Source organism: Larus michahellis, chromosome 12 (genome assembly GCF_964199755.1).
Source record: "Larus michahellis chromosome 12, bLarMic1.1, whole genome shotgun sequence".
NCBI classification, from domain to species: Eukaryota; Metazoa; Chordata; class Aves; order Charadriiformes; family Laridae; genus Larus; species Larus michahellis.
The window spans coordinates 4,935,618-4,961,189 of record NC_133907.1 but is presented as its reverse complement, the minus strand read 5'-3'; the positions used below and the strand labels follow the sequence as shown (position 1 = coordinate 4,961,189).

The 25,572-nt window shown below is 57.3% G+C and overlaps 1 protein-coding gene across 6 annotated transcripts in view; it reads right to left on the bottom strand.

Annotated features, from left to right (window-relative positions):
• Positions 1-23,673, bottom strand: part of HELZ2 (helicase with zinc finger 2) — a 31,585-nt gene extending 7,912 nt beyond the window's left edge. Inside the window, exons 1-13 of one of the 6 annotated variants that reach the window (XM_074604991.1) lie at positions 23,554-23,673; positions 12,717-13,864; positions 12,434-12,617; positions 11,939-12,046; positions 10,762-11,285; positions 9,759-10,391; positions 7,929-8,712; positions 7,268-7,343; positions 2,374-5,887; positions 1,440-1,525; positions 901-1,032; positions 484-651; positions 75-216 (exon numbers count right to left, since the gene is read on the bottom strand). In XM_074604991.1, coding sequence (XP_074461092.1) covers positions 75-216; positions 484-651; positions 901-1,032; positions 1,440-1,525; positions 2,374-5,887; positions 7,268-7,343; positions 7,929-8,712; positions 9,759-10,391; positions 10,762-11,285; positions 11,939-12,046; positions 12,434-12,617; positions 12,717-13,726 — 7,361 coding nt within the window. In that variant the 5' untranslated portion in view covers positions 13,727-13,864; positions 23,554-23,673. Of the gene's footprint in view, positions 1-74; positions 217-483; positions 652-900; positions 1,033-1,439; positions 1,526-2,373; positions 5,888-7,267; positions 7,344-7,928; positions 8,713-9,758; positions 10,392-10,761; positions 11,286-11,938; positions 12,047-12,433; positions 12,618-12,716; positions 13,865-14,255; positions 14,343-15,163; positions 16,852-18,810; positions 18,905-19,230; positions 19,355-20,028; positions 20,112-23,553 lie in introns of those variants that run through there. The other 5 variants (XM_074604988.1, XM_074604987.1, XM_074604986.1 and 2 more) reach the window with 5 other exon arrangements.
• Positions 23,674-25,572: the final 1,899 nt, after the last annotated feature.

Below are 25,572 nucleotides of genomic sequence, written 5' to 3'. Positions count from 1 at the left end.
CTTGTTCGGCTTTACCGGTGCAGAAAACATCGCTCCCCAGCCCTCTCGCAGCCTGCGGGGCCATGCAGTCCTACCTGAGCTCCCGCTTTGGTTTTGCATCCCGCAAGGCTTTGCGGTAGAGGTGCCGGTTGCTCCCCGGGTACGGGAATTCCATCGTTTCAATGGCCTCCCCATAAACCCTCAGTGGTTTCAGGTTCTTCATCTTCAGCAGCATCTCTGGGGAAGGAGAAGAGGTCTGCTCAGGCAGCACCAGGCACCGGCGATGCTGAGAAAGCTCCTGTCCTGTGAGGTGCCCAGCGTTTGCTGGGCACTTGCCTCTTCTCCCCACCCCCTCGTTCACCAACCCCACCTTCACCGGTCCTCGCCCTGCAGCGAGGGATCTTCTGCAAGGACCAGCCCCGCTTTCTGCCCCTCCTGCTCACGGCCACATGTTCTCCCTCCCACCAGTACGAGCCAACTCGGGGGCTTAAAACCGATAGTTACCAGCAACAACATCAACAGACTTGTTGGACGGGCCACAGTACAAGATGCACTTTCTCCCCTTGGGCTTTTCTTCTTCAGCGGATGGTGTTTGCTCCTTCTCGACGCTCTCCTCATTCAGCTTATGGAACCAGTAGACAATGTGAGTTCCAACGACGGTTTTCCCTGTGCCTAGAAAAACAAGGAGGTTGCTGAGAACACTTTAACCGTGACACCCATGCTCTAGATCAGCATCTGGAGGATCAGCCATGACATAAAAAATCAAAAACTGAGGTGACTGCCTTGAAGAGCTGTGGGTGATGCCAACCCACGCTACCATCTTCTGTCTCGGGAAGGGTCCTCTGGAAAGCAACAGATTAACTCTAACCTGCTTTTCATAACAAAGTAGGCCTGTACTTGTGCCATCCCCCCCGGCCTTACCTGGTGGGCCTTGGATGAGCGTGAAGGGTTTTCTCAGAGCCATTAGAATCGCCTGGTTCTGACTGTGGTTAAGCTTCCTGGGGCTGCCAGGGAGATCAAAGGATTTTTGATGCAGGATTTTGGACGTCGTCACTGTTACGGCAAAGAGCGATAAAAAAAAACCAAAAAAAAAACAAGTTTAAAGGTTACTGAAGACAGCACACAAGGGATTCAACAGGAGGATGCAGCAGGTACCAAGCAATCATGGCCCATTTACAAGGCCACCTAAAAGGAATCCTTGTCCTGTGCCAAGATGTTCTGCCCGTGAGCCTTCTTCTGTGGGTCCTAGGGATTAAAACATCACCCGTGCCACCCTCCAGACCGGCATCCCACGTTACCTTCACTCTGCCAGGCTGGCAGCTCCTCTCCTCCCCTTGGCAGGGGAACCTCCTGGTCCGGGAGCATAACCCCTACGGCAAGGACCCACTGAAGCTGCCAGGGCACCTGCCCGGCCAGAAGCAAGTAGCCACAAGGTAAGAATGGTGAATATCTGCACCTACCTTTTTTAGGAGGTTCGTGGCCCAGGGCAATGCTTCTAGCAAGCTCAGAGGCATACGCGAGCTTCCAAATTGCCTTTTCTTTCCGTCTGACAGAGGGAAAAATAAGAATGAATGGAATGTAGCTTAAAATAGCAAAAATTGTAACACAGCTTTGTACAACTGTCTTGTTTATTCTTTCTCCCCGCTTTGGTGTTGCATTAAATCCACAAAGAACTTAAACCAAAACAACTCTTATTGTGCTCTTTTGCATCTGGGACTATTTCTCAACGGTCTGAAGAGCTGGGCCTGCAAAGACATTGAGAGCAAGAAGCACAGCTTCTGTCCCAACTCCATTTTATTACGGCCCACCCCATTTTATTGGATTAGCTTCCAGGTTTTTTTTCCTAAAACTCACGATACAAAAGGAAGCATATTCTGCCCTGAAAAAGCTACCGCAGTTGTGGGTGCGTAGCAGTCCATGCTGTGTACAAAGAAGGGCAAACCAGACATCAGCTCTGCTTTAATAAGAGCAGATCTTGCTTCACAGCACCAACAAAGGGGAACGATTGGGAAATCAGGGAGCACTTCCGCTAAGCAAACCCTGATCCAGTGCTTCATGCTGCCTTTCATGACACATATTGCAGCAATCCCATAACATAAGAAACAGCTGCCCAGGGAAATTTCAGCACGGCACCTTTCCCTGTCTCCCCGTTCTCAAGGTCAACCAGAAGAGCAAGAGGCCATCTGGAGAACAGATCTGAGAAATGCTGCCACCCCTACCAAACATCAACAGCCCAACAGCATGGCCAAGTGAAGCTGGGCAAAGACAGGTTTTTTGGGGGGGATCAGCCACACCAGTGAGAAAAATCCATTTGGGTGCAGCAAAGGAGTCCCGTGAGAAGCCATTGCTCTGCATGGACAGGTCAACCAGAGCACAACCACTAAGCACACTTACACGTCTGGCAGCATCTTTGGTATGAGCTCCACTGTGAACCTGGCAGAGGCCTGTGAGATTTCCACGGGGATGTTCTCCATAGACATAGAGCGGATGTAAAAGTTCATGGTCTGCTGACTAGTCCTGTCTGACTTCTCATCGTCGCTGAACTCTTCAGTGACCCCGTGAGCCACCCAGGTATAGGTATCTGGATCAACCGTAAGTTTGCTTTCTGACCTGCCCTTGTTAAGAAGAGTCAGGTTCTGGAGGCTGTGGCTAAGGCAATCCTCATCGCTTTGAAGGCTCCCAAGCTTCAGCCCACCTAGGCGAATGCACAAGTAACAGTAGTTGAAGTCCACTTCAATGGAGCACTCCTCCAAAAATTTTTTGTCTAGGAGGAAACTCCCTTGCAGCTGTCCTTTGCTTGTCCTTTGCTTCGCCCAGGTTATTTTGACACCATGGAGGACAATCGAGTCATTTTCAGCTACCGCACATGAAGCAGACTCCATGGCGCTCATCGGCATCCAAACCTTGCTATACTCCGCTGGATGCTTGTACTTGTCTTTGGATGGCAGGGTGGCATAGGCAGAGAAGCAATCAATAGGCTTTTCCATGTGCTGCAGGCAGACGTCGAAACCCGGCGTCACGCACCACAGCTGCACGAAGGGCACCAGGAAGCCCCGGCAGACATCCGTGGTGAGCTGGAACCGCAGCGCGTCGCCGGCACTCAGCTCCAGGAAGAGCTCCGTGTAGTGCGAGCACTGGCTCTTCCTTACCCAGCCCACGTGCCGCTGGTACAGGTCCTTGCTCTTCTGAAGGATGGAGGCCGCGGTCTCAAAATCCTCCCTCCTGATGGCTGCCAGCACCTCTTGCCAAGTCTGGGTGCCAAAGAAGGTGACACTGAGGTCGCGGAGAGGTCCTTCCTGCAGGCTGTGCTCCTTTGTCATCTCCACAAAGTACACCCTCCTCTTCCACAGCAGCCTGATGCTGCTCTTCTCCTGGATGAACATGGGCTGCTCTATCAGCTGAAGAGACCTGTAGTTAATTATCTGGGGATCTGGAAGACTCTCTTTGTTCAGTGGAAACAGGACTTTAAAATATTTTTGCATCCCTTCGATATCCACTACGAAGGCGATCTTCTGCAGGACCTGGCCCTTGAGCTGGGTGGCCATCTGCAGGCAGCGGGCTCTCTTCTCATATGTCACCGCCTGGGAATTCTTCCTGTTGAAGTCATGACAGAGAAACTCAATGTCATCTAAAGAATAGACAATGGGCTTCTTGCGGAGCACGGAATGAAGGTGCCGCTGGACCACGACATCCATGTACCGGCGGATGGGAGAGGAAGCCCAGGTGTACGAGTCAACGTGCAGGGAATAATGGCCCGCTTTCGACTGGACAGTGGAGTTGGAGCGACTGAAATAGGAGCGGCTGAGCAGTCTCCTGAACTCCAGGGCCACAGGGGCCAGCTTTGGATGGATGTCATCAGTGACAATAAGGTCTATCATCTTGTGGAAGTTGCGGACATTAGCAGCTGACTGCAGGTGCTCCCAGATCGGGGCCAGGAGACTGAACACCACATTGTTAGGGGAGTCTTGGCCAGGAGGCACCTCTCCCAGGTGGTGCGAGAGATGGATGGACAAGGGAAGGATGTGTCTGTACTTGTTTTTCATGAGTGATAACTGTTGAAGGCTTGGCTCGCACTGGCATCGGAGAGGAGTGACGTTTCTGGTCCCCTCCTGGTTGGTGAGGAACTCCGCCACAAAACTGTTGAACATGATCATCAACTCCTCTATCATCTGATGGGACCCCCTGTTACCCGGGGAGCTTTCCTCGTCCATCCGGTCATAGAAACAGTCCTCCTGCAGCCGAAACTTCCGATGGATCCTGGAGAAGTGATAAGCCACAGCTATGCAATCCTCCACGGTATTGAAACGAAGGGCCCCTGCCGCTCCCCTGTAGTGGTCCTTAATGCAAAGCTCTGCCTCTTCATAGGACAGCTGCTGGTCCGAGCGGATCACAGAGACGGTGAAGACTCCCTTTAACATCTCATCAGTCTTCTTTTCTACAGTGACAAACAAGGAGATCACACGGCGATCTTTCTGTGGCAGAAGGCTGCAGACATCTTGGCTAATGTGGGGTGGGAACATGCACAGAGGCTCCTGGTTAGGAGCATAGTAGGTGACACCCCGCTTCTTTGCTTCCAGGTCCAAAGCGCTGCCTTTGGGAATGATGCCAGCCACGTCTGCAATGTGGATCCCAATCTCATATTGATGCCCAAGATCCCTAACGCTGATAGCGTCGTCCAAATCCCGGGCACCTTGAGGGTCAACAGTGAAGGTCAGGTAACTCCGACAGTCCTTCAGATTTTCCTTGGTGAGGTTTAGTTTGCTGCTGGAAGTGTATTTGGCTGATTCCTTGGTGACAGCAGCTGGGTATTTCTTCTCCAAACCATATTCCAAGTCGAGGATCTTTAAGCCCTCTTCCAAAGTCAATGCTGCATGCAGAATCTCCGTTATTATCCCCAAAGGGTAGTAAAACCCTTCCCGCCAGGAGATAACCTGGACGCAGAACAACTGGCATCTTCTCGTCTCCTGGCTGATCTTCTCGCAGCTGACCACTCTGTACTTCCCATTGACAAGCCTGCGGATGGGAATGACATTGGGTTTCTCTTTCAGCCCTGGGACAAATATTTTGGTGACAGTGCGATCGATGGGTATCATCACCCGGGGATCAAATTCATCCATCATGCAGATGAAGGTCCGTTCTCTCTCCGCACGCTTTAAGATGCCCACCACCTTCCCCTGAGGGCGGTGGCTGCTGCTGTCAGCCGTGCTGTTCTGCAGGATTTCCACGAGCACCTCGTCCCCAGTGAAGGCCGTCCCACAGTGAACTCTGCCTTTGATCTGAATGGTCATTGCAGGGGAGTCGTTGAGGGTGAAGGCAGAAGCTCTGTCGAACCCTTCTTTGATCAGCTCACATCTCTTGTACATTTTGGGGTGCATGCGCAGATACTCCTGCATCATCTGAGAAGAGAAGCTGACGTATTCCTGCCTGTCTTTACACAGGTTTGAAGCCTCGGTCTTCACGTTCAACAGCCCTTCATCGGACACCGTCACCAGCACGTTCTTGCTCTCATCTAAGAGCTCCTGAAGGATGGGATCATCAGGATTCATGCTCTCAGCCTCGGAGCTCCAGGAATCTGTATCGCTGTCCTCCTCGTCCCTCTCTGGGCTCCTCCTGCTCCAGCTCTCCTTGTCGCACGCAGCCTGTTTGATCTGGGCCATCGTCAGGTCCTCCGGGAAGATGCTCCCCTTCTCGATGCACTGCTGGATGAAGCGCTTCCATACCTTGCTGCACTGGCCGTGGGAGCACAAGGCCACCGCATCCCCCACCGCAATAACCAGTGACTGAGCCCGGGTCATGATGGTGTTGAGCACTCTGGCTTCATTGAAGAACTCGAGGTGGTGGGAGGCTGAAACGCGCAGGCTCTCGCTGGTGTGGACTGTGCTGATGATGATGACCCGGAACTCCCGCCCTGCACCATAGGGGACAAGGGAGAAGTCACTCACGGGAACCCAACGGGGAAGACCCTGTCTGGCTGCCACCCGGCGCTCTGCCCATCTACACTGTGTTACGTGGCCATGGGCTGATGTAACCTCGCTCGGCTGAGTCACAGGAGTCACCTGATGTGAATAAAGCAGCTCTTGGGGATCGCGAGAGCCTCCAGGTATGAACCAGGATGGACAGGCACCACGAGGCCACCACCACCCACGCACCAGGGAGCGTGGAGACAGGAGAAAGGCAGGGCACCAGACCAGTGCAGCCACAAGTGCCCATGGAGCAGCCCCCGCCAGCCACTCCTCGCAAACATGGATAGTTTTCCGTGAATCCTAAACTCCTCGGGGAACTGAGGGGTCTCGCAGGAACAAGAGCGGTGACCGTTCTCAAGGAAGAATCCCTCTCCCCTCAAGGACAGCCCTGCTGATCGCACGACAAATAACAAACAGCGAGAGGCACCCTGGTGATTTCAGAGCTGGGAAGAGACTGCAAAGAAAGGGTGTGGAGATCAGAAACACACCCCAGGGGTCAGTTATTCTCACCACGAGGAGTCCCAGCTGCACAATAAAAAAAAACATAATAATAATAAAAACATGGATGAGTCATAAACTAAGTCCTTGAGGATAAAACCAGCCCTATCCCCCCCTCGTCATTCAGAGGAGCAGACTCCTCCTTTAGTGAGCTGTTCTGTGATTTTTTTCTTTTTGCTGCGACTGGTAACCTCAGGCCATCCTGGTTTCAATTCCCTTCTATTACTAGCCTCCCCCACTGGGACTCGGGGCTTTCACATGATTCACACATGCTCAAGTCCCTGGGATCGCACTGACAGGGTTTGCACCCTCCTACAAAGCAACGTCCGTATATTCGAAACGAGTTGACAGGTGGGGGCAGATTTAATTCAGTGTGAAATCTTATTCGCTGAGGAAAGGACAAAAAAAAAAATAAATAAAAAAAAAATCAAAGAATTACCAACCAGAAGGGGATGGAAATCAGCCAAAAGATTTCCAGGCACTCCCTCCCAAACAGCGCCAGGTGGGCTGTGGCCACTCGCTGCAGCGGTGGCAGAGCCACGGGGAAGGGTAGGGGACCTCTGCCTAACAGCGCCGCGTGCACCCTCCCGGAGAGGTATTTTGCCATGAGATCAGCCAGTATTTTGCATTTTAGCAAGGAGGACAACGTTAAAATGCTGGAAAGTCCTCTGTTAACAACCCAATATCTCTTCCCCCTGCCCGCTGCGCAGTGGCTGTAGCTGCTATAGACTCTCTTGTCCACCAACATGACTGCAAAAGTTCTCCCTAGCACACAGAAGACCTCAAAACGCAGCTAGGAATGATCTGCTGTTACGCAAAACACAAACCTGGCAAGTTTTCATAGTTTTCTACCACCACATCTTGCAGCTGCTTTTTTCTCAGCTCTTGTCTTGTTGCAGAAACCTGGTAAGAAGGAAAGAGGCACAACTGAGGAAGTGGTTGAGTCACCATCCCTGGAGGTATTTAAAAGACGTGTAGATGTAGTGATGAGGGACATGGTTTACTGGTAAATTGGCAGCGCTAGGTTAACAGTTGGACTTAATGACCTTAAAGGTCTCTTCCAACCAAAACGATTCTATGATTCAGCTCAAAAACGCCCCCCCACCCAACACCAAGGTCCCTCACCCTTCTCGGCTGCAGGTTCCCCAAGAAAGTTTCTCGATAGCAGCCACGTGTCCTGGGCTGACTTCAGCCAGTGCTCCCAGTCTGCCCTACAGTTAACCTGCCTAGAGGATGCTGAAAGAAATCTTCAACTAAACCATCCCACCATGAGGCATCTCTGCTCCGACCACCCAGGACATACTACCCAAATGGAGGGCGCCTCAAAAAACCACCGGTGGCATGCAAGACTGCAGATTCCCTATTTTTACTAGCACTAGAGACAGGTTTATCATAAAGAGTCCAGCATTTATTAGGGAGTGTTTAGAGAACGGTCAGCAGTGCCTGCATAGACTCTTCAGGTGGGGAACACGTGGTTCTCCTACATACCTGCATGCCATGGGAGACCACACAGATCCTCTTCAGATCTCGGACACCCCACTCATCCGGCCACCTCTGATGTATCTCCTTCACTTTCTCAATCACTTGTATTATCTCGGAGGTGTTGTGCCAAGAAATCATGGACATATCCCTTTCAGCCATGCCAGACACGTGGCAGAACACAAGCGGGTAGATTTCGGGATGGGGTGGGATGTTCCCACTGGCTTGGATAGCATTGCCTTTGCCGATGTAGAAGTGCTTGGAGACAAACTCAATTATGCCTGCAGTGGAACGATAATTCTCATTGAAGATGATCCTGCTCTTTGTGGCCACTTCATGCCTCTCTTTCTGGTAAAACTGAAAGAGTCGGTTTAACAGGGTGTGATCGGCAGATTGTCGATCCCCAACAGAGAACAACTTTGGGGTTATCTGCATGTGGTCCCCAGCGAGGATAATCCGGGTCTGGAAAGTGGCGTAGGAGAGCGGAACCAAAGCTTCGCACTCCAGCATCTGAGCAGCCTCGTCGATCATGATGTGGGTGAAGTAGCCTCGGGCAACCTTCAAGTTCTTGGATAACATGGAGGTGGTAATAATGATGCGGTGCCTGTCGATCTCCGCCTGCGTGGGGTGGCGGAAGGAGCGCTGGTCTGGCGAGAGGCAGCAGTACATCTGAGTGATGGGGTCCGTCAGGTTGATGGGACGGTCAGTGGATATAATCCTCAGGGGAACAGCCCACGGACGCCCATTGGTCACGTAGTTATGGAAATACTCCCGGATGTAGATGTCAGCAGCACTGGAGGGGAACGAAGGGGGAAACCATCAAGGAATTGTACGTGCTGTTCCCAAATGCTGTGACCATCATCCCCACACGCAATCTGATCGTTCACCAGCATGTTCCCAAACTCTCTCCCAGCCTTGGCTGACAACGCGCTCGTCACAGGAGACATTCATATATGCACAAAGAAACTGGTGTTTACGCAGCCACCAACTCCAAGCCTATTTTGAGAGTAAGGTTTAAAATAGGAGCTGATACTCGAGGCGAGGGCATCTCTCGATGCTCATATGGAAAAATGCAATGTGCCCAAGAAGATTCTGTGTCCCACAGACCCCTCCTCTGACAGCTAACCATCCCCAGCCTGGGCAGGTGACAAGATCTGCAGAAGAAGCTTCAGTGCAAGCAGCCAGCCTGAAACAAGCTAAGATTAGCACTCACCCATCTATTATACATTAAAAACTAAGGCAGTAACAGCCTGCAGGAACGGATGTGGACACTCTTTTCAGCATAACTGCTCTAATTTTAACAATCTTGGCCTGGTTTCTCTGAAGGTAGATTCAGTGTCAGTCAGACCAGATCTGCATTTACTCTTTCCCAAACTCTCCCCGGAAAAGTCAAAAAATTGGCATGTGCACAGAGCACAATAGTCTGCACGGGCAAGTAGAGCACAGTATTATCCCAGCAAGGTCAGGCAACAGCTTTCTACTTCCTCCAGTAGACAGTAAAGGCTAGAAAGAACTAACTGTCTCTCCCAACCCCATCCTCATTTTATAATGAGGCGGGAATATGCTGCCTTTTCCACAAATACTTCCACCCATGCCAGACTTCTTCCTAGCAGGGAGTGCTAGAGGAGTTTAAGACATTGTCCTGGTTTCAGCCGACAGACATATTAAATAAAAATTAATTTATTTAAGCAGGTAATTGAAATGCACAATAAGAAAAGGGCAGCTCAGCTCCGTCTCATACACACCAGCTCGCTTCTCATCCCACCAGGCAAGCAATGGATGAGCTTGCTTGGACCCAGCCCACAGCTCTGGTTCCCTCTTCCCTCACCCGCTTCTAACCTGTTGGTGTGAGTGCAGATCAGCACCCGCGTGTTGGGCTGCCTGAGGATCTCCATGGTGGCCATGGCCAAGGTGAACGTCTTCCCCGTGCCAAAAGGCCCGTAGATGAGAAGAGGTGGGACCTGCCGGCTGGTGGTTGCCTGGCCCGTGATGAAGGAGATGGCTAGTTTCTGCTTGTTATTCCCTTTCTGTGGTGACCCAAGAGAGTAGGGGACAGAGCAACTGGCGACATCTGGTAGGACCAGCTTCTCATCCAACAGGTGGTCCACAGCCTGGTGCCACTGCCGGAACAGCATCTGGTCAATTTGGAACTGGATCTCCACCTTGTGGGAGGTGTTTGGCTTGAAGTTCAGCTCTGAGCAGCATCTCTTTGGTATCTGTAGCCAGATGGTCTTCTCCGTGATGGCTTTATGCTCCACAATAACCTCGTAAACCCGATTGTCTACAGGTGGGTCAAGTGCCAGGAAAGCAGTGGGCACAGACCTGCTCAGCAGATACCCCTCGTCTGTGTCCGGCGAGAGGTTGTAAGGGGTAGGCACTTCAGCAAACAGCTCACCAGAAAGGGCAAACTTCATCCCCATGGAGAGGCTTTGCAGCATGGGGGTCAGCGAGATGAAGACCCGCAGGTTGAGCCTGAAAGGAAGAAACGCCCGAATGAAGAGCAGAGAACGGGCCCATCAGATCAGCAGCACCCACCCCCCGACCTGCTGCAGAGGGGGGATTGCCGCCTACACCCAGGGAGAGTCTGCCGGCCCCGAGCACACAGGGACAGAAACTGTGCTCCTAGCTAATCCATGGCTGCAGGACAAGACCCAGCCCTTCCCCTCCTATCACTACCCAGCAAGCCATCGTTCTTGGAAGGTTTCCATTTTTCTGGGAAGGCGCCCCAGGACCCAACCCAGAAGGGACAGGGACACCAGTGGCAACATGGCCCCAAGGGTGAGAAATGGACCCGTGGTCCATGGCGAGGAGGAACCCCTCTGGATCCACAGCTGGCACTTACTTGGCAATCAGAGCTTGTTCGGCTTCTTCCTCGCAGAAGAGGAAGCTGTGCATCCTCTCACGATAGTTGAGACGGGTGATGGGAACAGTTGCACCAGCCTCACGTTGGTAGTCCAGGGCGAGAGCAGGAGGTTTGTACTTGGCCAGCAGATCCACGTCTTCACCAGTCCTTGGCACGCTGGGAACGATGATCCGGTTACCTCTATCCCATCGCACAAAGTTGACGGGGCGGCTGCTCTCCCTGCTGCTGGGGACGTGCTGGGGGGTGTCCCGCCGGCCCACCTTCACCTTGATCTTCTGCATGAGGACGGGGCGTCTGCCGAAGTCGAACACCACCCACTGCTCGAAGACGCCCAGCGTGCAGCACTCCATGCAGACCTCCACCAGTGCGGTGGGAGGGGAGGAAGGCAGGGTGGCCACGTGCTCCCCCCGAAGGTAGTGGACGCCCTGGGAAAGCCCATTCCCTGAGAGGGAGAAGCTGACCCCAGGTTCCCGCTTCAGTAGCGCCACGTGCTGCAGAGGCATCTGCCAGTTGAGGAGAAGACAGGGACACGGTGAGGGCAGCCCACGGGAAGAGTCCAGCAGCTGATGAGGTCCTCCCAGCAGCATTTCCTACCAAAAGCTGCTGCAGGAACCAAACGCCATGCCAGACCTACAGCGCACTTGAAATTCTCCTTAAAGGAGCTTATTCCTCCTGCAACAATTATTTTAAGGTCTTAAAAAACCTCAGGTTTCAATTTTGTAGCTTTTGAGCCAGTTTGCTGTAAATGGGAGATCTCCTACGTTGGACAGGACAATTAGACCCAGCCTCTTGCCCCCAACACCCACGGAATCCTGGGCAGGAAAGCAGCTGAATCTTGTTATTTGTGATGATACGTGGGAGGTGCTGAGGGCAGCCGGGTTCGCCCCAGCCCCACCGCACAAGACGAGACAGGAGACATGGTGGCTGCACCCTTCACACATGGCCCCAGCTCAGGCATCACCTGAGCCTGAGCTGCTCCCAAATACCCAACACGCGTCCTCATTTGGACATTCCAAAATCCCTATCCTTTTGCCCCTTCTGGAAATAATAATTAAAAAAACCCAACCAAACGAAAAACCCCAAAGGACAAGGACTGCGCGCAGTGGCAGGCACCGCCAGCGGCTCGCAGCCTCCCGCTGCACGGAGCAGGGCTCACCTGGGAGTGGACCCTGAACTTCCAGCGGTATTTCACCTTCCTGTCCTCCAACTGCACGTGCAGGGGCTGCTCACACACAACTCTGACGCCCTCGACATGCTCAGCCATCTGTGGGGGAGACACGAGAGGAACGGGACTGCAGGCAACATCCCACGGACGCGCGCTTCATCCTTTGCCTTTACACTGCATCCTCCCGAGAGGGGACCGTCAGTAAATCCTCATGCTCAGTCCTCACCCACCGCTGCTCAGCGTCCCCACGCAGCAGCCTGGGGGAACGAAAGGACCCACGGCACAGCATGTGGTTGGGAACCCCAGGCAGGCTCTCGGGTTGCTGCCTCAAAATGGGTGAAGGAAGGGGGACACAACATCCCTTTCTGCATCACCGTCAGAAAGGCGAGCAGTACCCTCCGTTCGCAAGCTCTTACAAAGAGGCTTCTCATGATGCGCTGGGCTCCAGCGGACAAACACGGTCCCACCCCGCTGCCCACGACTTACAACCAACACCTCGTTGGAGCACGTCCGATACTCGGCAATGAGCCGGTCCTGGTAGGACAAAAGCCCTTCCTTCAGTGCTTGCTTCTTCTTCTTCATGGCAACCTTCACCCTCTGGATCCACTCCTGCAGCTCCTCGGTGGAATGAGCCTTGGTGCAGCTGTTCCCCATCTCGCACACCTCCGCTCTGTCGGGAGAGAGGTGTCCCATGGTGGCGTGGGGGGGTCCACAGGGCGCTGGTGGCTTCCCCTGCCCTCTTCCCCGCCGCACCGGGGGGATGCCTTACCTGCTACACAGCGAGAACTTGGTCACCCCAAGCGGTGGCGCGCGGTGGACCCACTGGACAGAGGTGTCAGCTGAGAGCATCTGCACGTGCTCGATGGAGGAGCAGTGGCTCTCGAAGCTCTCCTGCGAGCTGAAGGTCACCAGGCAGAGCCGGCAGTAGAAGTGCACGGGTGCAGGCGCCGCCGGCTCGCCGTTGGTGATGCAGGTCCCCGTGGCCGGCAGCAGGTCGGAGCGAACCAAGCCGCGTTCCCTCTCGGCCTCCCAGATGGCCATCTCCACGTCGCTGTGGGCGTACTGGCAGCGCTGCGGGCTGTGCTTGCAGGGCTGGCCCCTGGAGACGAACCGGCAGTAGCTGAGGGTTGGCATGAACTCGGGGCAGGGCCGGATGGCGGTGTACTGCTCCTTCCTCCGGCTGTCCGACACCACGTGCACCAGGAGGGGGTCCCAGCTCCGGTGGGACTCGCAGAGCCGCCCCTGCCCACCCACCGAGATGCGCTGGGGGCAGCCAAAGAAGCAACGCTTGCAGATCTCCTGGAAGTGCCCCCCGAATTCGCTGGCGATCTCGTTGGCAGCGCTGGCCGCGGAGTGGGGGGGGGCGGCGGCGGCGGCGGGGCGACCTCCCAGCTGCGCCTGCAGCACGGCCGCCTTCAGCCGGCGCCGCTCCAGCTGCTGCTCCCTCTCGAAGTTCCAGACCATGGCCTCCTCCGGGCTCCAGGCGAAGGTGCACTGGCTCTTGTGCTTGCTGCAGCCCAGCCCCACCACGTAGTACCTGCAGACGGCGTAGCGGGCTGGGTTGGGGAAGCCCGGCCGCCTGGACACCTTCCTCCAGGCCGTGCTCCAGCGGTTGCGGCAGCGGGCCAGGAGGATCTCATACATGCATTTGTGCTCCACCTCCCGCAGCTGGTAGGTGATCTCGTTCTCCTTCACGCTGCACTTGGAGCAGACCAGGCGCAGCTCCAGATGCTGCTGGAGGTTGCCCAGCGGCACCGCCGGGCCGTTTGCTGTTGGCATCCTCGGCGATGGCTTGAGCAGAGCAAAATGAATGGCGGGAAGTTCCTACAAGGCGATGCCCGGGGGAGGAGGCGCCATGGAGCAGCTGTGTCCTAGCTCGCTACGTACCTGCCAGCCATTGGTGTGAGTACACAAAGCCTGACAAAGAAACGAGGAACAAGCGACTTAGCAGGAAACATCAGCCGGAGCCTGGCTGGGTGCGCGCTGAGGCACCGGCACAGCCTAGCCCCACTCACCAGCAAGCGGCCAGGAGCCTCACCCAGCACCCAAACCCAACAGACACCCTCACCCGTGGTACCCAAGCGCCTGGGGTCTGCTCCCACCCGCTCACCCACCAGCCCGGGTCCCAGGGGACCGCGTCCCGCAGGGACCAGGTTGCCGAGCGGCGAGGGCTCCTGGCAGGGCTCAGCTCGGTCCCCGGCGTGCCACAGCCTGCAGACCGCCAGCATTTGCCACCCCACGCAGGAGAGCCGGCTGCAGCATTGGCTGCCCCGGAGGACCCGGCACGGTCCCCACAGCGGCCACCAACCTCCTCCCGGACCGTGGCCGGACGATTTGACTTCCTCTTCCCGCTGTCGGCGCCTCCCCCGCCTCGCTCCGCTCCTGCCAACTTTCTCTTTCTTTTTCCTGCTCTCTCCCCTGGTTCTGGCCAGGCAGCCCCACGGCTGCCCCACGCCGAGTGGGAAAAATCCAGGTCCAACCCCCCCAGCCTATCTCCCCCTGTGGCACAAAAGAGGAGTTGGAATTAATTAATAAGCAACCTCCCTCTTTGCTCCACAGATACAGCACCCGAGGCTGGGAGACGGGCATGCTGGAACAGGGACCTGCCGGCATCTCCTCCGGCCGACAGCTTGGAAAACATCCGGCTGCGAGAGCTCCGGCAGTGAGGAAGGTGATTCACAGCTCCCTGCCCTCCCCGGCCATCGGCTCCGGCATTTGCCAGCAGTTTCCTGGGTAACCAGAGGCCAGGAGCATCCCTGGGAATGATGCTGCAAGGTTTCCCGGCTGGCCCACGCGGCTCGGGACGAAGGGAGCTTGATGGGCAGCGTCTGCTGCCAGGCAAAGCCACCAGCCTTGTGCCGAGCACCCGTCTTGGGCTCCTGACCCGCGGTCACGAAGGACCAGCTCTCTAGAGATACAGGGAAGAGCGGTATTTACAGCTGCGGTCTGGCAGAAAATAGAGCCGGGAGGCAAACTTTGTACTGCTTCTGCAGAAATACTTTTCATTTTTAATTAAGACTCCTTTCCCCACCGCTGGGATAAAGGGGGTGCTGGGGGAGGCGGGCAGGGGGGCGCTGAAGCTGCTGCTCCACTTGAAGCTCCAGGCAGCAAACACCGAGCCGGGACTGCAGGGGGGAAGCGGCTGGAGCATCGCCCGCCCTCCCAGCTCACCGTTAGCGAGCTGCTTGCACCCCATCCCCCTGCCACAGCACCCACCTGCTGCCGAGCTAGGAAGAAATCACCTAATCCTACTCCTCTGCCGCGCATCAGGTTGGACACGCGCTCGGTGGATAAACACCAGCCCTGTTTATCTCTCAAGGTCTGGCAGCGAGCCTGGCGCTGGGCAGTTTCTGTTTCGGTAAGCTGCGAGACTCCGCTGGCGCTTCCTCTGCCACGATTCGGGTCACTGTGCCACACTATCACCGAGAGCTAAATCACCTCAGTGAGAGCTAAATCACCCCGACTCATCTCTCTGCCTTTATTTCCAAACTTTTACTTGCAGCACTCCCGTGCCCAAAGCCCCAGCAGAGCTGCTGGATGTGGACGCAGGAAGAGCATAAGGAAGAGCATCCCCGACCCGGAGCAGGGCTGGCACTGGCAGAGAGCCAGGGTATCCCCATCCTCTGACTGTAACAAGGCCACGGTCATCAGAAGAAAACTGTGTCTCCAGCCCAGACACTACGCAGGGGTCAAGAACTCTTTTCTTTGCTCTGATTCTACCACAAAAAAAAAAAAAAAAAAAAAAAAGGTTGGGGCCGGTTTTGGTGCTGCCTGATGCAGAGAAAATACTTTGCACTGAAATGAAATAACTTGGGAAACAATAAAAATATAGGAGAGCACCTATAAACAACAACAAGGCAGGAGAGGGAGTGGGATGCTGTGTCTCCTGCCCAAGGCACCAAGTGATGCTCCGCTGATCCCCAGCAAGACAATGAAGGCAACGCAGCGCTGGCATGGGGCCGTGGACCCTGCAACCAGGGGGGGCTCCTCCTGCCGAACCCCCACAGGGTCATTAACATCTGCAAAACTCCCGGCAGCTGGGAATGGAGGCAGCGGTTTGGGGAAGACACGCTCAGCCCCCAGCTCGGCTCCACGGGACCCTGTGCCGGGCTGCAGGAGGGGAAACCCCTTGCACCTTCTGGGGGGGGGCAAACATCCCTCCTGCGCCAGCCTGGGGAGACTTGTTTGTCCTTGTCCGAAGTGCGATGCTAAGAGGGAACGTTCCCACTCGGCTTTCCCCGGGAGGTCAGGAACAGGCTGGAGTTAAGCCGGACCCCAGGGCAGAGGCACGGAGGGGCCGGTGGGGACAAACCGCAGCCAGCGGGAATGCCTGGAGGGGGACCCGAGGTCACGCTCGGCCTCCAAGAGCCTTTCAGCCCCTTTGAAGCCGGCGGGGGTGAGCAGCGCGCTCTCGGCCGAACAGGGGCTTGTTTTGGGGCTAACATCTGCGGCTTTGGGAACGCTTCGCCTTCCCTCTGATAGCAGCTTCACCTTCCTTCCTCTGGAATTCTCCTCCTTCGGATGAGCCCTCCTGGGAAAGGCACTCACATTCAGGATTTGTGCAACATGTGTGCAACGCTGTCACTGGTGCAAACTCCAAAATACCTCAGTAAAACACATGAGAGAGGGTGAAATCTGATCGCTGGAAGTTGGCTCCATGGAGCAGGAGCCGAGTTCCCTCGTCCTGGCATATCCACAGCCACAGAGCCCAGAGGAGACGTGGTCCTGCAGCAGCAACGACACCGACCTGCTCGGTTAAACGCATTAAAAACTACACATAAAGACCATAGAGGACTGCTGGGCTGTTATTGGTATTCATGCCTAGACAGGGCATTCCAGTCTCAAAAAGCTAAGAGGGAATATTCCACCTTTAAAGGGTCAATTCCCTTGCTGTTTATTTTTTTAAGAAAGCTTTTGATTTTGAGCAAGCTGCCAGAACATGCTCTGGGTCTGGAGGTGGGAGGGAAGAGGAAGGGGAAGTGCAAACCCCACTTAAAGTCTCCGCTCAGCACCAGCACCGACGCCAAATTAAAGCCTTTTTCTCTCTCCAACCAACTTATATCAGAGAAGAAAGGAAAAAAAGGAAAAGGCTCCGGGAGCTTTTGCAATCCAAGCCCGGGAGGAGGAAAGATGCAGGGCACGAGGAAGCTCGGGGAGGTCCACATAAGATAACTGTGTTAGCGATAATAAAACTCTGATGTCAACAGGGCAAAATCCAAGTGCTCCAAGGAACATGGGAGCTCAGCGAGAGCAATATTTACCAGCAAGCCACAGACCACAATTTGCAAGCTGAATTTTGTACGTTTTAAGAAAAACAACCTTTTTCCAGCGGTCCTGAAAAGCCCAGCCTGGGGTTTAAAGCCACTTGCATCCTGCTGATGGGTGAAACGAGTCGCTCTGACAGACGGAGAGGCTGGTTTATTGTACACCCAGCTCCGCACCCGCTCACAGCCCCATCGGGGCGAGTATTTTCCTCTCTCACAATAGTGACACACGCACCGGCTGCCCAGCACTGCTCCGGCCTCGCTGCAAACCAAACCGAACCGAACCAAACTGAACCAAACCACGCCACCGCCTCGCTAAGAGCACTTCCTCCGTGCTCAGGAAGACGCTTCGGGTCAGGGCCAGGCCATGCTACATCCGAGCGTCGTCCCCCGGCAGGCGCCTTGCAGGGCTGCACTGACGCCAGGGATAATCACATTTCCCTGGAAATGGCAAGTCGGAGCACGGCCGTGGCAGAAACACTCATTGCGGCTCCACGGCTGAGTCCTGCCGCTCCGTACCGCTCTGCCATCACCAAGAGGAAGGTGGCCTTTTTGTCAGGTCTTGCCTCGATTAATTATTGACAGGAGATTAGGTGAAACGCTACGCTGGAGTGAGCCAAGTGCCCCTCGATCAGAGCAAGTGACGTGGGTCAGGGTGCGGGGACAGCTGTCTGCGGGGATGGGGACAGGCCAATGGCACAGCCAGGGGACCGCGCGCCTCAGGGGACCGCAGCCCTGCACCCTGGTTGTCAGTCCCAGCCAAGGACCGGACCTGGGCACCCACGGAGTTCTTCCTCTTGGCTGTGGGCACTCGGAGCAGTGGTACAAGACCGGCACAGCATCGCCCAGCACCCCGCGAGTGACCAGCATGGCTGGGCTGGACAGAAGGGTTTGGCACCAGTGGAAGAGGAGCTGCCCCGCGGATGCTGCCCCGTGCCACCCCATCGCCTGCAGTTATCCTGGCTGCACCGAAGCCACGGCCCCTCCGGCGTTTCCCTCCTGGGCAAAACCAACCTCAGAAGTTCTTGGGGTCCCTCCTTTCCCCAGCCTTTTTCAACAAGCCCGCCCGGAGAGCTGGCACGGTCCTGCCGGCCCGGCTGTTGCGAAGTGACAGCCACAACACGCTGCCCGAGCGGGTGGGCAGGCACGAACCCCCCCGTTTGTGCACAGCCCCAAAGCACCTGCACCCCCAGGTATTGCATTTGCTTTATCCAACTATAAAAAGTTCACTGGGAGCTCCCAGACGCATCCCCGAAGCTCAGAAGCGGCAGCGGGGAGCGAAGAGCTGCTGGGGATTGCTCTCCGAAGGTGGCACCGTGCAATCCCCGCCAGCCCGGGTGCTCCCTGCCCTCCAACCCGGGCATTTGCACCCCGAAACCTGCCTCCTGCCCCTTGCTCCCCCTCCTCTCCCCGGGGGGTTCCAGCTCGGGCAGGGATGCTGCCAGCTGGGGCGGGGGCTGCGCACCCCAAAGGACGCTGCGGGGCTCCCGGGAGCACCCCGAGCCCTGCGGCACGCCAGGGTGCTCCACGCACACCCACCCACACCGCCCCCCCCCCCCCGCCCCCCATCCATCCCGCAGCCCCCCGCGCCGCTCTCACCGCTGCCGCGGCCGTGGGGAGCGGGGGGGACGGTCCCGGGGACTCGCCGCCGCCGCCGGTTTCGTTTCTGGGGCCTCCCCGCATTCAAAACGGGGCCGGACTTCGCGGAAATTGCATCACGGCGGCCCCGCCTCGCCCCGCCCCGCCCGCCGGCACCGGGGGGGAGCCGGCACCGGGCACCGGGCGGCCGCGGGGCGGGGGGAGGCGGTACCGGGCTGGGGAGGGGGCGGGCAGCGCTGCCCGCACCGAACAGGACGGACGGTACCAGCTTCCCCCCCCGGTCCTGTCCCCCCCCGCCCCGCACACCGCATCCCGGGACGAGTTTCATCCCCACACCCCTCCCGGTCCTGCCCCCCCCCCCCGCCCCCGCAGCCCCCCAGCGCGGAGGGGATGCTCCCGGGGCCGCCGGCCGCTGCTCACCCACGGGGGGAGTCGGGGCTCTCCCGCACTCAGCCTCCGTCCAGCGCCGGTACCGGCTCCAGGGAATAATAATAAAGCGAATATTAAGCGGCACGGCGACAGCCCCGCTCCCCAGCCCGGCCAGCCCCGCCGCCAGCGCAGGAGCCCCACGGCCCCCGCTTAAAAAGGGCTTGGGGTGGGGGGCGGGGGGGGGCGGAGAGGAAGGGCGGGGAGGGCAAAACGCCGATTTCGTTTCTGTTCATCAGCACCACTTTCATTTTCCATTCCCTTCCCCGCCTGCCGAGGTGAGCGCCCTGCTGCAGAAAGTTCAGCCTCCAGCCAGAGAAGAAAACAAACCCAAACCAACCACAAGCACCCAAAAAACCATCAAACTCAAATCCACCCCCAGCAGCGAGCGCGCTGCGAGGCGAGCAGAGACGGATTTGCATCGGGCGGCAGCACCCACACCCTGGGTGGCAAGAGCCCTGCACCCTGGGTTTGCCGACACGTGCCACGGTACAAGCACCATCACCCCACGCTCAGGTGGGGGCTCCTCTGCCCCCCAACCCCTCACTGAGCCAGACCCACAGCAGCCCAGTGCAGCGCAAGGGAGCATCCTGCCTCCGCTGCTGCAAATTTGAGGGTGGTACACACAGATAACCGGCGAGAGCGGCACCCCTGCTAAAACTGCAGCCCCAGTACCCCCCCCCCCCAAAACACACGCATCCAAGCAAAAAGCCCTGGAGGTTCCTCTAACCCCCCCTCCCCAGCCCCAGGACCACACCACAGCACGGGGGCTGCCACAGCACATGGTCTCACCAGCCGGGACACGAGGCTTTGGAAAGCAGCGACCCGCAGGACGGATGTTGTGCTCCACGCAGCGGTGCGGCCGGGCCCCAGCCTTCCCACCTAATAAAATTATCTTCATGCTGACGGCCAGCTGCAAGCCCTGGAAAGCAACCAGGCAAAACTACCACGCCTCCAACGCCGAGTGGCTGTAAAAGATTGCAGGCACCAGAGACAAAGTTTCCCTGCTAACAGCGATGTTGTTAAATCCCTCCGTCAAAGGATGGGGACACCGTGTTTGGTGACGCCGCGCAGGGGCCCCGACACAAAGCCAGCGTCAGCGAGGGAAACAAAAGCTGGCCCTCGAAACAAGCAGGAGGAAATGGCGAGGAGGCGAGAGCCAGCCCGCAGGGCAGGCGGGCAGCGGGAGCAGGGGAGGAAGGAAGAGCAGGGACCGGGTTCCGGCATGTTTGTCAACACTGAAAGGAGGAGGAAGAGGAACGATGTTTTTTTTCCTTCCAGCTTTGTGCAGTCACACCCATCGAGTGCCTCAGAGGGAACTCCAACCCCACCGCACCCCGAGGGAAAGGGGCTTTCACAGCGGGGAGGGTGCGGTGGTGCAGGGGCCAGTGGGCACTGCATGGACCCCGCCGGAGCAGTGGGTGGTCGTGGGAACCATCCATCCCTGGGCAGAAAACCCGCCTGGTCCGTGCACCAAAGCCCCCGTCGCTGCCAGACCTGCGGCCGTGATGGCCACCTGCGGCAGGGCCAGGGCTGCAGGGCTGCGCCCTGCTCCGCTCTGCGTTTATTCACATGGCCCAAGCGGGCAGCTCGGTCTCGCAGGAGCAGCTGACCCCGCGCTCGGCTTTCCTGCCCGGGAAGGAGCCTCCCAGCCTTTCCTCGCAGCTGCCATGAGAACAGTTATCGGTCGGGGCTGCGCGGGGGCCCTGTCCCGGCACAGGAAAGGAGCGGTCCCTTCCCCTGCGAAGATGCAGCCCCAGAGCCAAGCGAGGCCAAAGAGCTCGGGAAGGCGCCAGCTCCGGTCCCCAGCCCCGGCACTGGGACATGTAAGAGCGACGGAGCCCGTCCTCGTTTGCATTGCCTGTGGGTAGAAATCATCCTCTCCGCAGCACCGACTCCAAACCACAGCAAATGTCTCTGTAATAGCCTGGGCACCATCAGACAGCAGTAAAAACCCAGAAACAAAATACTCTCGAGCAATTTCCGCCCCCCCCACAAGATGCCAGAGCCAGGACAGAGAGTGCCAGGCTCACCCGGGGAAGAGCAGCCTCGGCACTGAGGCTTCACTCTGATTTTACAGGTGGATATTTGGAGGTTCCACTGTGATTTTACGGGTGAGACATTTTCCCCAGAGCTCCAGCTCCAGGAGCAAGCAGCTTTCACTGCCGTAGATAAAGCTTCTGGCCGTGCTTGGCGTGCATAAAAGGCAATAGCAACAGAGAAAAAACCCAGGGGAGAAGCCGGGCTCTGCTGTTACTTAATCTCTGGCTGGCAGAGAGGAGGAAGCCTCTCCGGGCCGGGCAGCCGCAGCTGGAGCAGGGAGGAGGCAAAGCTGCGTCACCGCATCAGCAGCATCGGGGTGGGGGAGAGCCGAAAGGCAGGGTTTGCCGATTTTAGACAAACAAACACCCAGCTGAACACCCTGAGTTTCGGTTTCCATTCCCGAGGTGACATGACTGACAGCCACAGAGGGGTTTCCCCACGAAGCCATCGCTGCTGCCCTGGGGGGGGGGGGGGGGGGCCTCAGCTGCAGGCCCCCCCATCCCTGGACACGCTGCGTTTGTGTGCTGCACAACTGTCTGAGGACAAGCTGGGACCCGGGAGGGCCTCCTGCGAAGATGCTCGTGCTCCGGTGCCACCCCTAAACCAGCCCAGAGAAACCCAGCGACTGAGGAACCGGCGATTTCTTGCAGCCCCCCGCTCCCTGGCAGCCCCCGGGCAGCAGCGCCGGCAGGACCATGGCATGGCCCTGCTTGCACAGCTGCCGGCTGGATGCCCGGGCGGCTCTTTGTGCATCTTTCCCAAACGCTGCAGGCTGCTCCTGCGGGTACCCAGAGGAGAAAACGCAAGTGGCTCTGCTTCCATCACCAAACAATCCGGAGAAAAACAGGGACTTGGCATGAGTCATCCGCAGCCCTTATGTAATTTGTCTCTGGATGCGAGTCCTCCACACCCGGCTGGGAGCGAAGCAGCCCTGGGCTCCCCACAGGAGGGAAGGGGAGCACGGCTGAGCACCCGGGGGGACCCCGGGAAGGCAGCTGCCGGCAGCATGGGGCTGGCAGAGCGGGGACGTGGGACCCCCAGCCCTGCTGCAGGGACCCCAGGCTCACGCGGTGGGCTGACCCACTGGGATTCACCCCGATGCTCCAGTTGTGGGGTGCACGACCCCTGCTGCAGCCCTGGGAGCCCACCCCGGCTCCGTAACAGCCTCGGCCGGTTAGGGCAGCCTCACCGGGGAGGCCTCGGGGCGTCCCCAACGCAGAGCCCCAAATCTCGGTGCTGCTGTCGGCGCTGTGGGGAGAGCCTGCCTCTGGCCTGCAGGCAGGACATGCTCCCCGTGAGCGATGCTTTACCACCGCTGCTGAAACCGGGCAGAAGAACCAGGAGACAAGCCAACCACACGCACCCCGGGACTTTCCCCTGGCCAGGGCGTCTTGCTCAAGCCCCAAGAGCCACATCCTTTCTGCATCCAGCCCAAGGCCAGTTATCCACAGGTGAACCGGGAATCTCTGTTTACAACTGGCTGTAGATAACTTCCCCTTGTTTCTCCTTCTCAAGCCTTAGCCCCAGCCCTACCACGAGTTACCAACGGCCCTGCAAGTGCCCAGCCGCCCTCCGCAGAGCGGGGAAGCACCGCAGCACACTCAGGAGAGGCACAGCCCCCCCCCGGGAGTGGAGCACACTGCCAGGGCATCCCAGAGCATCACAGCCGGTCCCTCTGGGGACACAGGGCTGCACCGGCAGCACCTCCCTGCCCGGCTGCCCCAAAAGCTGCTGCAAAGGGAGGGGAGGATTGCACCAGCCAAAATCTGTCCACTGAGCTTTGTTGCTTGGATTGCTCTTTACACCCCTAGGAAGCATTGCTTTGCAGGGCAAAGTACACCCACACCGGGAATGCTTTGCCGGCGAAGCGATCTCTGGTCTCCGGGACAGGTAAAGGTGTGTGGAGCCGGGCAAGAGCTGCTGCCTCCTGCCAGCTCTGTCCCGGCACTTGCTACTCTTTGCCACGTCCCCAGCACAGCTCACACCAATGTGGAGATGTCACAAACCCTGTCCCACCCCACGCTCAGATGCCACCTCTCAGACACCCTTAAAGAGGAGCCAGGAGGCCCTTCCAGCCATGCCTCTTCAATCCAGCCATCTCCTCTCAAACCACAGCCCCTGGACAACCTGGATGGGTTTGTCCAAAGCAGAGGCGGCTGGTGCAGGGTGCTCAGCCCGCAGCTCTCGAGGGCTGGGCAAATGCATCAACGCTTTCCAGCCCCCGGCACTGCGAGGGGAAGGTGCCCCTGTGGCCACGGAGGGACCTTCACTCACCGTCGCAGCGCAGGAGCAGAGGGCTTTGGGCTAGAAACACAGCCTTGGGTCCGGCTCAGCAACGCTGCTCACGCTGGAGAGGCAAGAGGTTCACAGTGATCACAACCCTTTATATTTCCTCGGTGCTGTCCCAAGTACAAAGATAGCACGGAAGAAATGACTGCGATATCTTAAGGTCAGGCACGCTGGGAGGGAAAAGCCTCCGATTAGGCAGGACTCCTCCTAATCAGCTGTGGCCCCGGGTTCAGGCTCAGATGAAACGAAACAGAATCTAATGCCTTAGAGGAATAAATCATTTTTCCTCTTGATTGCGTATGGTAACTCTTCTAAATACAGCTCAAGGAGTTGGCTGCTATCAGCGCTGGGTGCAGCCGGGTCCGCCCCAGCCGTGCCATGGACGATCAGACTTTGGAGCTCACCAGCCCCGTGCACACCCTGCCCATGCCGGGCACAGCCCAGCCCCGCACGGCACCCCGAGAAGCCCTTGGCTCAGCTTTGTAACCACCGAGTGCTTTTCTAAATTAAATTCTAAATTAAAACCGGCGCTTTGCAGGCAGGACATTATGGGCAGCACGGCAGCGGGTGCCTGGTGCCGAGTTTGCTGCTGGTATCGGAGATGGAGATGGCATCTGGTGCCAGAAGCAAAGCCCTGGCGTTCAGGGACAGCCCTGCCACCCCACCTGCACCGTTTCAGGCTGCGGCTTTCAGCGTAGGCACGGCTCCAGGGAGATTTTTCCCTGGGATGATGCTGCATCCACCCACCTTCAAATCCCAGGCAAAGGGTGGAAAAATAACAAAGTGACCCGAGTGCCCCTGAACAAGAAGAGATGTGCGGAGTCCATAAACCCCAACTTTTTAAATGACACCTAAACTACCTCCGGAAAGACGCCGCTGCTCACAGCATCCACTGCGACCTGGGGACGCGCAGGCTGGACCGGTGAGCATTCGAGGGCTCCCCATCCACCGGTGGGCACACGGGCAGGACAGACAGACGTCCCTCTTCTGCTTCGCCCGCCTCATCTCAGCATCTTTTCAAACTCAAAAAGCCTTTTGAGGTAACTGCCCCCCGACACCTGCTGGTTTCAAAGCAAAGTGCTCCCTTCCTGATGGCCGTGCCCATCTCACACGGGTTGGATCTGACAACAAAACTCATTCTACACAAAATTTGCTGAAACCCCCTGAAAATACCAAATTGCTGAAGCTACGGCAGCTCCTGCCCTCAAGAGAGGATGTGGGAACCTTCACCCAACCACAGAGGCATGAAGAGCTCCCTTCCAACCTCCTCCCTGTCCTCCAGGAGCACCAGGGACCCCAGTGCCCACCGCAGGGGCTGGGGGACACCAGGACCCCCAGCACCGCTGAGCCATGTCCGCACCCACCCACCCCAGTGACCGCAGCTGAATGGGCTGCAGAGCGGATGCCGTGCCAGAGCAAAACCCCCCCAGCCCCACACACCTCCTCACCTCCAGCCCCATGGAAGGGGCAGCCCGGCCACAGTCCCCCTCCCCGGGGTGGGGAATTATCGAATCACCATAGAAAGGTTTGGGTTGGAAGGGACCTTAAAGACCATCCAGTGCCACCCCCTGCCCTGGGCAGGGACACCTCCCACCGGCCCAGGTTGCTCCAAGCCCCGTCCAACCTGGCCTTGAACCCCTCCAGGGATGGGGCAGCCACAGCTTCTCTGGGCAACCTGGGCCAGGGGCTCACCACCCTCACAGCAAAGAATTTCTTCCTAATATCCAATCTAAATCTATCCTCCTTCAGCTTGAAACTGTTACCCCTAAATTAGTTAATATTTATTTACTAGGAGGAAGTAAGCGACAGTCGAAGCCGGCCGGCCTGGCAGAAGAGGCAGTTCGCCAATATGGGGTTGATTTAATGGTTTTGCTGGGGCTGTGACACACAGAACTGGAAGTTTCCGAGCAATGACCCCTTGGCTAACGAAGAGGGACTCTGAGAAATGGACTCTGCATCCATGCGGACACACAGCATCCATCCGTCTGCTGCCAGGGGAAAGAG